This window comes from Rhinolophus sinicus, linkage group LG01 (genome assembly GCF_036562045.2).
Source record: "Rhinolophus sinicus isolate RSC01 linkage group LG01, ASM3656204v1, whole genome shotgun sequence".
Taxonomy (NCBI): domain Eukaryota; kingdom Metazoa; phylum Chordata; class Mammalia; order Chiroptera; family Rhinolophidae; genus Rhinolophus; species Rhinolophus sinicus.
Genome location: NC_133751.1, coordinates 59,210,891 through 59,225,476, shown reverse-complemented (window position 1 = coordinate 59,225,476; position 14,586 = coordinate 59,210,891). Strand labels below are relative to the sequence as shown.

At 43.6% G+C, this 14,586-nt stretch overlaps 1 protein-coding gene across 1 annotated transcript in view; it reads right to left on the bottom strand.

Annotated features, from left to right (window-relative positions):
• SLC12A8 (solute carrier family 12 member 8) overlaps window positions 1-14,586 on the bottom strand; it is a 112,895-nt gene that overhangs the window by 83,198 nt on the left and 15,111 nt on the right. Inside the window, exons 3-5 of the mRNA XM_019723083.2 lie at window positions 12,193-12,339; window positions 7,788-7,979; window positions 427-658 (exon numbers count right to left, since the gene is read on the bottom strand). Of these exons, the coding sequence (XP_019578642.2) occupies window positions 427-658; window positions 7,788-7,979; window positions 12,193-12,339 (571 nt within the window). The remainder of the gene's footprint in view (window positions 1-426; window positions 659-7,787; window positions 7,980-12,192; window positions 12,340-14,586) is intronic.

Genomic DNA, 14,586 nt, shown 5'->3' with positions numbered 1-14,586 from the left:
CCTAAAATGATCATTAACATTTACATCAAGTCTTTTTAAAAAATAGAGTATGACAGATCAAATTAAAGTCTATTTTCTTCCCTACCCCCAGATCTATTTCTTGCCCACTCCCCTAATCACTGTTATGAATTTGATGTTTATCTAGTTGTACTTTATTCTTTGCCTCATCTAAACTTCCTGGGTTTTTTAATACAAAGAAAATAAAAAGAAACACAGAAAATGTGCTAAGTGAAAATGTCTGTGTGAAGAGGGGCTTTGGGGCCTCCACGCTGTGCCAAGACACACCCCCCATCACCTGTTCCACGAACGGCACACACTCATTACAGGTAAAGCCTATTTAGGATGAGTCTTGCAAACTCACATCTATAAACATCTAGAAAGCAGTGGAGAGCCTGTAAGGCCATCTCCTGAACTCCAAAGGCTTACCTGGATCCAGGTGTGTGAAAGAGCCCAGCACGAAGTCCAGGGTGGACACGGCCAGCAGCAGCAGCAGCAGCAGCTGGAGGCGGATGATCCATTTCACACCGGCCAGGTTAATCCCCAGCAAGGCCAAAAGTACCGCAACGGAAATTCCTCGCACGGCCCAGATATTCCTGAGGCCCAGCAAATCTGAGATGGATTCAGCAAAGCCAGTGATGTACATGGCACCTGCAACACACTGACGGGAAAGTCTAGGTAGGAAGAGTCGTCCAGAGGGAACAGTGCAGGAGTCCATAGGCCAGAGCTGCCTGGCACTGAGGACCCCGCTCACGCCGCCAGCACGGGACCTGGTAACCAGGACGGGGTTCAGTGAGCCCTTCCTGCCCAGGAACCCTGCCTCAGGCCCGTTTCTACTCATCTACCTCTCTACCATCCTCCAGAGGGGAGAATGAATGCCCACCCAAGCCTGGAGCTAGCCGATTGTCACTAGTTACTAAAATGAAAAGATTATGGGAAGAAGAAGATGGAACTCTGGGCCAAGAAAACCTCTGGATTTCTCTATCTGAGCTATTCAGGAACTAGAGAATACAAACACACAGAGAGCCCCATCTCAGAACCTTGGAAGGGCAGTGAAGCAAATCCCAGATTTTCCTCCATTCCTTTGTAGGTCACTATTATAAATATATATATGTATATATATACATATGTGTGTGTGTATATATATATATGTAACTTGGGAAAAAGAAAGTGGGCAGGACGTCTTTTCAATGTCATTAGAACAAAGGCTACCCAAGGACTATCTTGGGTATGTGACTGCATTTAGTTTACTATTAATTATATGTAGTAAATGTCCCAGAATTAGCCAAGTTACATGTTAACTTACAGTTTTTTGTTTTTATTTTCAGCAGAGAGGAAATCTGTCCAGTGGAACGGATGACCCAAAAGATTAGGGTTTGTTGTCCCGTTAAGACATGAATCAGTTTTGTATCTAACCCAGCAACCTTACCTTTATATTTATTGATTAAATTGCCTATTCATTTATGGGCTTGATCTGTATCCATCCAGGCTGCATACCTAGCATCTCAACTGTTCCTTAACATCTTACTGGCTCCTCCATTAATTAACGAGTTAAAGAAAATCTTTGGCACGTATTTATTTTATATTTGCCTGAGAGTCACAATTTTACCTTTTTAAGAAACTTCGTAACACAATTTCAAATACATACTTGAAAATAACACCAGCCTCACTTTCCATAATTCCTCCACCCCACTTTCATATCAGGTTGATCCCTTCACCATCCCCCAGGAGAGCAGGCCACTCTCATCACTGTCGCTGCGCTCTGACTGTTCTCCCAAAGAACAAATTCTATTCAGGCCTCTGTCAAGTTCTTCCTTTTCCATGAAGTTTTTCTTCATCCATCTTTTCTGAATATATATTATGCTTACTACTGGCTCTATGTAATTAATTATCTGGTTCCATATTCTATTATTTAATGCATAAAAGTTTGTCTCCCCATACGTACCACCAAGAATGCAAACATCTTAGAAAACAAAATTTTTTATGCTGATTGTACCTCTTAAAATCCCCTGCATTTGCTAAGTAACTTGCAAACATTCAATAAATACTTTGTGATTATGTTTACTGCATGAAAGTGCTCTGGGAAGCAGGCACCATTAAGTTCCAGCCCTTATATATGAAGACCAGAAGGGTAATACAATTTCTGTGTTGGAAGAGAGCTCAGGAAGAAGGCCCCATTCTTCACGGAGATTGGTTTACTTTGTAACTAGATGTAAGATCATATTCAGTGTTCCCCACATTCATATTAGGCATTTCTGTTTATATTTGGGTAAAGGGGGGGGGGCAATAAATGTGGGGGAAATACACTCCTCTCTGAGAGGGAAACAGACATAGAGACAGAGACAGAGATAAAGATAGAGAGCCTGAAATCTAGGTTTTCCTGCATTCAACTCAGAACTCAAACTTACTCCTAACGAAATACCAAGAGGAGTGTGATGGGGATACTGATGCTATTTCATCAGCATTTGGCCAGGTCAACGGGATTCTTCATGGTCAGACATAAGAGAGTAAAAAACCAAATGATAAAAATTTAGTAATGATGATCGTTTGTATGGGCATCACGTTCCCACGTAGCTGATGTCTCTAACATGTAGAAAGCGAGGCCGGAACTTGAATATGACCACTTGCATCTGGAGCTTCCAAACCGGTTGTTTCTTTTTCCAGCTGGAGAACAGAATTTGTTCACATGAAGTGAGCCAAGAAGTACACGCTGCCTTTGTTTCCAGTGACTCCAATAGAGCTTCTCTCTCAGATTTATACCTGAAATAGTTTTTTAGCCCAAAGACTCCAATAACAGAAAAAAGAAAAGGCTCTTGGGGATGTGTGAAAGAGCATGGTGGTTAGAAGCATAGACTGTGAAACCAGACTATCTAAAGCCAAATCCTGCGGCTCTCAGTCCTAGCTGTGTGACTTGGGGAAAGTGTTTTAACCTCTCTGTGCTTCATTGCCTCATCTGTAAAACATAGATAATAATAGAACTTACTTCAAAAGGTTATTGTGAAAATTGAGATAATTTACATGAAGTCCCAGAACAGTATCTGGTTCATAGAGTTATAGAAATAATAGCTATTGGAATTATTATTATTATTATTTTACTGCTATTAGCCACTGAAGAAGAGGAAACAATAGTTAGCCATGAATTTCATAAACTATTTTGTTAACATTAAATAGATGCTGGTAATGTCACTCGGAATTTGCAATATAAGCTGTAAGAATTCTTGAAACCCAAGAGACATACTTTAATAACAGTCCCAAATTAAACTATCTTCTCAAAGTCTACAGGTTTGGGGTAAGAGATGAGGGTATTTATGGTCAGTGGAAAAGTAAAACTATCATAAAGATTTCATATTTCTTAGGTGGAGGAACTACTAAATAAATGTTCCTGGTTATGGAGTACGGCTTCTAAGGGTGAACTATAATTACTTACAGAACTAAAAGCATGGCAGAACTTCCTAATCAAGGGGGGAATGCAATAAAAATAAATTTGAGCCATATTGGCAAAATAAGGAGAAATCAAATAATTTACAAATTATCTAGAAAGCCATGAAAAGGAACATTGTTTTATTCTAAAATCTGAGAGGCACATTAACCCTGTATTCAGGGGGTGGGGGTGGGGGAAGTATAATTTAAGTGTTTTTAGTCATTAAAAGAGGCAGAAAAATAAAATATTTAACTTAAAAAGTGATTAAAAGATCAACATAAGTAAAAAGACTATAGGAAGTGATACTTAATAAAAGGAAATATGAAATTAATGAAACAGAAGGAAAACAATAATGAAAGAAAGGATATAGTGAACAAAAGCTGATGTTTTAAAAGACCAATAAAATACATCAATACCTGGCAACCTTAAAAAATGAGAAAAATTAAAAAATGAGAAAACACAAAAATATAGACTACTGAGAATGACAAAAGGAATAAAACTACTCTTACAGAAGAGATTAAGAGAATGAATAAAGACTGTGAATGTGTCATAAGTTATAGTACATTCACATTATATAATACTAAGTAATTAGTTTAAAAAGCATGGGTTTAAATGGACCCAGCAGAATGTCTATGACCCACTGTTAAGCAAGAAACACAGCCACGGAACAGAGCATGAAATTTGTCCCCATTTCTGTAAAACCAAGCAAGCACGTTGAAATCCATAAGTGCGTATAGATGAGCATAGGAAGGTGCCAGAAGAGGAGACCAGGTGTTCACAGCAGTTCTCTCAGGAATGTGAGGGAAACTAAACTTTTTCTCTACGTTATCTCTGATGTGTTAACTGGCTGCAGTGGACATCACTTCACAATTTTAAAATAATTTTATAATGGAAAAACTAAAACATACTAAGAGTACTACTCTGTTTATGTAACAACTACATTTGGGTCCACACAGCGCAGTGCGTCCATGTGGAGGAAAGCAGCCTGGGACCCACACCCGGCTCACTGCCAGCATCCAGGGGACTGGCCTGAGCTCAGGCCTCCCCTTGGGAGGGGTGGTCAGGCTGACTGCTAGCCTATCCCCAGAGCAATCCAACCACCCCAGAGATGGTCTACCTTCCAACCATGTACACCCCATTGTTGGAAAACATTCCTTTTGGTTTGTTTAATGGATAAACATCCCCATAGTTTCTTCTATTTTAAAAGTATTTTTATCTCCTCTTAAAGTTTATAATCTCAGGCATTCCTTTTCCTTTTTCGTTCTCTACAGAGAAACTTCTAGACCCTTGGCCCGGGAAGCGGGGATGTGGGGGAGGGATATGTCATCCACCATTTAAAAGACAGAAGGTGACCTATTTTCAGGGTGTAACACCTCCCTTCCAAGGTTTTCCTTTTAGAAAAATTACACTTTCACAATCATAGGCATTTTTTTCTTTTCATGTTTGACCAGCTACCTAGAAGACCAGGGCTGCCCCTCTCCACGCCTCCCCTTCTATACAAAATCCCTGGTTTAAGGTTCATGTCCATTGGGTCTATAAAAGTTCTCCAGTACTCCAGTGTTTCTGCACAGAGCCCCGCATAGAGCATAGGCCATTAATAAGTGCTTTTAGACCGCACAGTGCAGGCTGAAGCTGGATACTTGGTGACCAGGAAAAGAAGCCCTCAGCTCCACAAAGGTGAGTGGGGCAGGGAGTAAGCAGGGGCTCCAGCTTAGCATCTCCTCCACTGGTCAAGGGGTCTGGCCCCGCACAGGACGCCTGCCACCAATGCCTCAGAGAGATGGGGCGGGGGGGGGGGGGCAGAGGGGTTGAGAGGAGGCAGGGCAATGAAAAACATCTGCAAGCTTTAAAAATCATGATTTTAAGCGTTTATATCTTCTAATTTTTAATGTTCTAGGGCAAGGCTTGGCAAACTTCACCTCACTGGCCAAATCCTGCTCACTACCTGCTTTGGGAATAAAGTTTTATTGGCACGCAGCTATGCCCATTCCTTCATATTGTCTAGGCACTACAACAACAGAATTGAGCAGTTGCGACAGAGACATAAGAGTTGCAGGAGCAGCTTGCTGACCCCTGTTTTGGTACAAACAGGCCATCTGTTCTGGCAATGCCTAAAAATAAACGATTCCATGAGCAAGCGTGCCCTTGAATGAAGCCATGAGGGGTTAATAAGAACCAGGAACAGATTCAGAATCTCAAAAACCCTAACCAACCTCTGGAAGAAAAAAGATCTCAAATCAATGACCTAATCTTCCACCTTAAGGAACTAGAAAAAGAAGAGGAAACTAAACCCAAAGCAAACAGAAAGAAGAAAATAATAAAGATTAGAGCAGAAATAAATGAAGTAGAGGCCAGAAAAACAACCGAGTAAATCAACAAAACCAAAAATTGCCTTCTTTGCAGACAAAACTTTAATAGACTGACAAAGAAACAAAGAGGTAAGACTCAAATTTTAAAAATCAGGAATGAAAGAAAGGACATTACTACCAATCTTGCAAAAACAAAAGGATGATAAGGGACTCTATGAACAGTTATATATGCCAACCAATTAGATAGCCTCGATGAAACGGACAAATTCCTAGAAAGATGCAAACTACCAGAACTGACTCCGGAAGAAATAAAAAATCGGAATATGCCTATATAAGTAAGGAGATTGAATTAGTAATCGAAAAACTTCCCTCAAAGAAAAGACCAGGACCAGATAGTTTTACCACTAAATTCTACCAAACGTTTCAAGAAGAATTAATACCAATCCTTCGCAAACTCTTCCAAAAACTAGAAGAGGAACACTTCCAGAGGCTCGCACTATCCTGATATCAAAATTAGACCAAGATGTCACAAGAAAACTACAGACCAATATCCTTCATGAATAGATATGCAAAAATCCTCAACAAAATACTAGCAAACTGAATCCAGCAGCATATAAAAAGAATCATGCAGCAACCACAGCTTGATCAGAGAGCCCCAGCCCAGGTCAAGCAGAGGTGTGAGAAGACACTGACCAGAGGGCCGCAGAGGTTTCTGACTGAGAGGCCCAAATGCAAAGAAAGCAAAGCAAGCAGGGAAGTGGATGTGACTGACGGCTGCTCTGGCAGCAGCTGCTACTGCTCAGAAAATGTCTTCTTGGCGAACGTTGTTTCTTCCAAGTTAGTCCACATACAGGAGACTCAACATCCCAGCTCCCTCCCATGCAGCACTGGTCCCGTCTGTGGCACACAGGGAGTAAGAAAAGTGAGGACTGCTGTTTGTCCATCTTGCAGCCCACTTGGCTATAAAATAGCAGAAAAGTAAAAACTAGATATACAAACCCTCAGGATAATGAAATAAACTGACTGTTTACTACTCACCTTCCAAACTACTATGCTTAAAGATCTTTCTCCAGTAAAGGCAAGTGGTTTGTAAGAGTGCAGTCTGCCTTCCATGCATCTGTCCTACACACACACACACACACACACACACACACACACACAAGCACACGCACACACGCACACACACACACACCCGCTTTGTGCTGTTGGAGAATCAGATTTATTTATGCTAAAATACCCTGCCCCTGCTGCTTAAAAATAAAAGAAACAAAACCTATGCTTTCTTTGAGGAGACTCTTATAGTCTCACTTAGACAAATTCTTTTCTTTAAGCTGTTTTTTCAACCACCCACCACCCTTTGCACAATCATAAAAGCCTTTTTTTCAAGCTAAGGAGTGTCTACAAAGAGCTACTTCTTAATGTCTGAACTTGTTTCCTCTGCATTAGGTCACCATCCCTGTGTTTCAGCTAAATAAGCCTCGCTATTTCTCCCTCCTCACTGGTTTTCTGAAAGCCTTCGGCCACCCTGGTGACGCACCCCCCTCATTAGTATTCTCCTTTGCAGACAGGCGTCCATACAGGGATTTCCAGCCTCGCTGTGAAGGTCGTCAAGCTATCAAAGCACCTAGAGCTCCAGCTCTTTAGAGAAGTGCCCGCTTCTAGGAAATTCCTTTGGCACAGGCAAAATGTCCCCTCTTCAGCACAAAAGTGCCCCAGGGACTGGGTCACCTGGCTCCGGCCACTGTCCTGCACTCACCTCCCCAGAACAGGCAGCAAGAAAAGTTCCAGCCCTGGCCCTGCCTCCCTGATCAAATCAGGACTCCATGAGCATAAGTGGTGGAGGGGAAGGAGCACTGGACTAAGGGTCAGGGCTTAAACGGTGGGCTTGGCTGTGCCTCTGAACTCCCCAGTCTGCCCATCTGTAAAATGGGGGCAATTGCCCCACAATTGCCTCTCTCCAGGTCCACTGAGAACATGTGGCAAACAGTAGGTAAGGGAAGAGATGCCACATACATTGGTGGTCTCAGGACAGTTCCCCTGTCCCAGCAGCCCGGGCTCACCTGTCCAAACACATACAGCAGCCCAATCGTGCCTCCAGTCTGCCCACCCAGGACCGAGGAGATCATGGAGTAGACGCCACCACTGCCAACGCCGCAGTGCTCCCCGACACCAATGCCAGACAGCACAGTGACGAGGGCCACCAGGACGACGAAGGACACCAGAAACATGCCCATGAGCACGCCTGTGTTTCCCTGCAGTGGAACAGCAAGGAGGAAGGTCGGGGTTAGGATAAGGAGGCCCCACCAGACTCACCGGCCCCCCTCCGCCCCCCGGAGCACTGACCACCTCCCCCGAGACCCACAGACATGGGGCAACTGAGAAAGAACAAAGGCAGCAGCGTGATCGGAGTAAGGCATGGAAGAAATTCCAGAGGAAGGGAAATGTCCTTGCTTCAAATTCTTCAATGACTTCCCATCACCCATAGGGAAAAGTCAAAGTTACCTGCTACACTGATGAGGCCCCTCCTACTCTGTCCCCTCTCCACCTCCTCAGCCCCTCTCATCCCTTTGCTGACAACCCTCCCCACCCCCCAATTCACTCTGTGCCCCCGCCTGAAGTCACATGTTCTCTCCCCACCACCCTCTCACCATGCCGATCCCTGCCAGGAATGCCTTTCCTGCTCATCCACTTTCTTGCCAGGTTCACTCAGTGTTAAGGAGTTTCTTCCTCCAGGACGCTGTCCCTACAGCCCTTCCCCTACCGTACCCATGGCTTAGCACTTATCATACGGAGTCTGTTTCCAAGTCGGTCTTTACCTCTGGGCCGTGAGCTCCAAGACAGCAGCATTATGTTTGATTCTGTTGTGTTTTATTTCAGGCAACATCTTATTTTGCTGATTTTATATTTTTAATGAATTATATAATTACTATTTTCTTCCTTTCTATGTGCTTTTAAATTGTCTGCCTGTGACAATAAAACATCCTGTACCAATCTTTAAATTTTCATACAAAAACTACACTCTAACATTTTTCAATTTATAAGTATGCTGCCAAATTATTATTTAGAATTAATATTGTCTATTTAAAATTCATTTTGCAGTGACCTCTACCTATTTTAGTCTTATGCCATCTCCTAGAAGCTCTATGTTATTTTTGGCATTTCACATTTGCTGGTTTTTTCCATGATCAAATATGATTTTTCAGGTAAAAGTTAACATCAGAACCAAAATATAGAGATCACTTTAGGGCAAAAGGATGTATGGGTGTGGTAGGCAGTCTCAAAGATGGCCCCAGTGATCCCCACCTACTGGCCCTCATGCCCTTGTGTGACCTCCTCCCCTTGAGTCAGGGCTGGACCTAGTGACTCACTTCTAGAACAGAACACTGCAGAAGTAATGGGATGTCACCTCTGAGATGAGGACATAAAAAGACCGTGGTTTTCCTCTTGGGCACTAGCTTTCTCTCACTCTCTCAGGTTGCTGGCCCTGGGGGAAACCAGCTGCATGTAATGAGGCAACCCTATGAAGAGGCCCACATGACGAGGCCTGTCAACAACTACATGAATGACCTTGGAAATGATCCTGCCCCAGTAAAGCCTTCAGATGAGACAGCAGCCCTGACTGACAGTTCAACTACAACTCCATGAAAGACACCCAGCTACACTGCACCTGGATCCCTGAACCACAGAATCTATACGATAACATAAAATATAAGATGACATACTCATTGCTTTCAGCTGCAATGTGTTGGGGTAATTTGTTATGCAGCAACAGACAACTAACACAACCGTACCTTCACTTTGGGGACGCAACTGACACTTGTGGATAGCCACGTCTCAAAAAAATATAACCCAGTGGGAGGGTTAAGAGGAGGCCCTTAAAACAATCAGAATAGAGAGAGGTTACCCTTCTTTCTTCCCACTGTTCCATAGTAACTCCTTGCACTCACTAGCCAGGCTTCCCTCTGCCACAGTGCTGGGCTGATGAGTTTCCCTTGGACACAGGCTGGAGATGTGCTGGGCAGTGAGGGGGCCCCAGGAAGGGGCAAAATCAGAGGTCGATCCCAGAAGTCTGAGGTCGCCTGCCAGGACTAGGAGTTTGAGCTGGAACCTTTGTGTTTTGTAAGTGGGACTCCTTTAAGTTTGGCAGGAGTGTGGTGGGCATGAATTCTTAGCATCCACCCCAGCAAGCTTGCTGACCCTGCCCTAAGCTTCCCATATATTAATAAAGAAAAAAATCAAACCCACCCTGGTTATGGTTAAGGTTGAACCCTGATCCAAGGGCTTTTTAAAAGAACACTTCTACTTTATTTTTAATTCTCACCATTACAAATATTGGATTCTGCAAGATCGTAGTTAAAACTCTTTGTTGTGGGATATCAATTTATATACATATAAGGGTTGGATCAAAACATTCCACTTTGGGCTCGCTGATATTAAATCAAAATTTATATGAATATATGAAGTATGAAACTTTAAAAAAGGCCTAAATGATAAAAAGTTAAGATAGTTAAGTATTCACTGATATGTCTATTGCCTTTATCATAAATAATATAGTATTAAGAATTCAACTATTTTTTAGTCTACAAGTCAGATGCTATCAAGCGAATTGCCATGTACTCTAAAATTTTTACCTCAAAGACAAACAGGAAAATCTAGTAAATTTTAAATTTCCAAATGTTCTCAGAAAGAATTATGAGAAGCATTCTCCACTTATAAAACACAGTTGGATAATCCATTTACCCTCAGTGAACTCTCGGTGTGTGTTGTGAGTAGCAATGAAAAGACTCTATGACCTTTTATGGACTGTTAGCTCAGGGACTAGAACAAGAGCTCAGGAAGGTCTGGTGCCACCAGGCCACCTGAGAGGGCTAAGAACCACCCCCATACATTCCACTACAGTGAAGCTTTAATTTCCTGGAATTTGCCTATGTGATAGTTAATTATATGTATCAACTTGGCTAAAGTATGGTGACTAGTTTTTCAGTCAAACACTAGTCTAGATATTGCCATAAATATATTTTGTAGATGTAATTAACATTTGCAATCAGTTGATTTTAAAGACATTTCCCGCCATGATGTAGCTGGGCCTTACCCAATCAGCTGAAGGTCTTAAGAACAAAGACTGAGGTTTCCCAAAGAAGGAATTCTGTCTCCAGACTGGAACACAGACATTCTGCCTGAGTTTCTAGCCATTGTACTCAAGCCTCAAACATCAATTCTTACCTGAATCTTGTTTTTTGGACTTGCCAGCCCCTACAATCACATGAGCCATTCCCTAAAATCAATCAATCTCAATCTCTCTCTCTCTCTCGCCATATATATATATATATATATATATATATATATATATATATATATATATATATCCATATATATATGTGTGTGTGTATATGTATGTATATATGTACATATATATGCGTATATATGTATATATACACACACATATATGTACATATATATACACATATATATATACATATATATGTGATAGATCCCTAATACAATCTACACTTTGAATGGACCCCTATCTCTGTCACCTGCCCAATCCAGCTCACCTTCCAAGGCCTGGTTCAAGCACATCTCCTCCAGGAGTTTTCCTGGACAGAGGAAAACTGTATCCTAGATACATTCACAGCCCATTCCACTCCTGAGGGAATTATCGCTGCTTGGAGACTTCTCTTGGATTCCTGATGTGAAATCTAACCACCATGGCTGTTAACTCCCTGTGAGGATGGACAGGGCCTTGTATTTTGTAATCCTACTGGCACACAGTGATACCTGTGTGATACCTGGCACACACCGGGTGCTCATTAATGCTTGATTCTTGACTGGCTGGCCGTACCGAGCAGCGTTTTGAGTTTACCGAAGTCCCCAGGAAAAGGCCCTGCGTGAAGGGCTGAGGACCCTGCCCAGGACACACATTGGCCAGGAAGGTCCCAGGACGCTTTCATATCAGACAGAAAGAAGAAGACGGGACAGAGGAAGACAAACGTCCCTCGCGATCTCTGGCCCTGGGTGTAGGCAAGGCACACCTCTGACCAAGCACAGCCTTACACGCAGGGTGTGTGTGGGGGGGATTGCGGGGGAAGCAACCACATGGGTGAGGAGCTGGTGCCACCAGGAGGGCACCAGAAGAGCAGGAGACTCCCAGGAGAGCTAAGACGGTCACCAACAGGAGGCAGACTTGCGCCTCCCTGACCGACCTCTATTCCTACCCATAAAGTGCCCTGACGTTTGTGCTCATTTCTGTCATTAAATCCATGGTGAGGTTTCCATTGGAACCTCTGTGTGAGGCTGAGCTTCTCGGGATTCTCATTGTAAAAGCAACGTTAGCTAGTCAATGTACTTGCTTCTTGGTTCATGTTTCTGGAGCTTCAGGAATCTGTTCTGTGAAATGCGCAAAAGTGACAGAGCTTCTCATGTCACAAGCCCACGAGAGACTCGTGTCACCAACTCATCACTCACCACCAGCCAGCCAGTCCTCAAGAAGAGGACAACTCCAAAAATGTTTATCATGCAGGATGTGAACACACCATCCCAGGTCCCGAACAGCACTGGCTCCCATACAAACAGCTGGATCTTCCACCAGGGCTGGGGCTGGGCCAGGGCCCCCTGAAACAGAGCACACAGAAGGCAGCTCAGCAGCAGTCGGAGGGCCAGCGAGGGGAGAGCAGGGGAAGCAGATCAGGAGGAGGGAGGAGGACTCAGCATTACAATCGTCCCATCTCACGCCCACAGGGCAGCCTGTGTGTACACACACACCCAGAGTCTTGAAGACTGAGTGTGCAAAAGGATTGCTCTTCTCTCCTAACAGCAGTGATTCGTGTACCCATACGTATGTGTGGGCACTAGTTGTTCAGCAAACACGGTCCCTTTCCTTCTGGCCACTCAGTAGACTACATTTCCCAGTCTCTTTGCAGGTACGTAAGTGTTTGCCGTGTGACTGAGTTCTGGCCCCTGGAATGTAGGTGGAAGGGCTACTGCCACTTCTAGGTGAGTGTGGGATTCCGGGTTCTAGCTCAGGCAGTGGTCATGAGCTGTGGGTAATGCCATTGTCCCTTTCAGCCCTCCAATCCTAGAGGGGACGGCAGCTTCTGACAGTGCCTAATCTTTGGGTAACCTTACTTGACATTTTTTGCTCCTCCAGCCATTCTAACACATGTGTAATGAATTCTGCATAATAAATTCCCTCTGTTTAAAATACCTGGGGTGGTTTCAGTTTTCCTGACTGGACCCTGGCCAATCCAGTGATCTCTAAGCCCCCTTCCAGGGTTCTAAAGCATTGTTCCGCAGTTGTCTAGAATCAGAGGCTAATAAGTGGTTAAACAGATACCTTCCTCATTTTTCCAATTCACAAATAACAAAGACACTTATAGAACACTCAAACAGAAAGTCTTCACTAAAAAGACTAAAACCTTGTGGAAATACTAAAACGATCTTAAACAAAACCAGTAGCAACACATGCTGTGAATGGCTCTTGCATAGGTTTAGAAATTAATCAGAGTCAGCAGAGTCGTCCAATCCCCTCAACCACCCACAGCAGTTATCAATGACCCTGACCTGGGAAACCACTGAGAACCACAGGGTGCCATGTGTCTAACTGGTGTGCATGTGTAATCCATGAACACGGTAAAACGGCTGGAGGAAAAGCAGAGTCACAGGGGCGTAGCTCCTGAGTGGCTGAAAACCATGAATGTGCCCATTGTTCAGGACCAAAGGTTGAGGCCAACTGTACTTGATCCAAACAAGAGGAGGGGATCCCAGCTCCTCTTTTCCCTTTTGTATCATACACTCATGGATCAAGAAATCATCAGGGACATCACTGAAGCCATAGGGACAGATGGGCCAGGGGACTCCTTGGTGTCCCCTGTCCATCCCTGACTCCGGCTGGAACTCCTTTTTCCTGTGTGTATTTCTGTCCATCACAAACCACAAATCAGGCATCTCCTGAAAGTCAATCAGTGTAAGAACAGTGATCATGGCTCAGAGCGAGGACCCTGCCAACCTGTGCTTGTCCTTCAACAAATGGCACCAAGGGATGTGTTTGCTGAATGTACGATTGTTTTCCAGGATGCTAATCTCAAAATTCAGGCCATGGCCCAACTTCCTGTCTCTGCTTGTGTTCAGCTTCCTACCATGGCTTGTTACAGGCCTATTATTTATTAGAAACAGTAATGACAATAGCAACTATCAGCCACAAAGAGTAATAATTTAGAGTGCTTTCAGCTTCCACATCCATTGCCTGCTTTGATCCTCCCCACACCTCTGGGAGACAGGCAGGGAGAGGGCCCCTGTGTACAGCTGAGGAGAGAGCCTGGGAGGAGATACAACTGCTGAGTCCACAGCTGGGGTCTGAATCCCCTGCTCCAGACTTTCAAATCTGGACTTTGCCCTGTATCACTGGTCACTTGCCCTTTTCTCCCATAAATTTCAATCTTTCAGGTTTCAATTTCTAACATCGTGGACTTGGCTTAATTGTGAATACATCTGCCTTGCCCATAAAACTCCATTGTGATTTTAGAAACTTTATTCCTCTTTTATTCCAGCCTTCATATTTCCACTCTGAAGGCTGTTTTGCGTATGTGTTCATTTACCTAATGGTGTATGAAAAGGCTTTCACTCCCTGGATTTCACTGGACTAAATCAGCCTTCAAGTTCCTTCCATCCTCAGGTGCTTTCCAAAAGTCACCTCATCCACATAAACCCAATTGTGGTTGCAAAAGGTTTGTGATGAATATCAACACACTCTTATCACTTAGGAAGTTCCAAGGGTTTTAGGAATGAGGATGAAAACCAAAATACATTTCTTATTGTAAATCACAGCACCACAACTGACTACTCCACAACCCCACGCTTGCT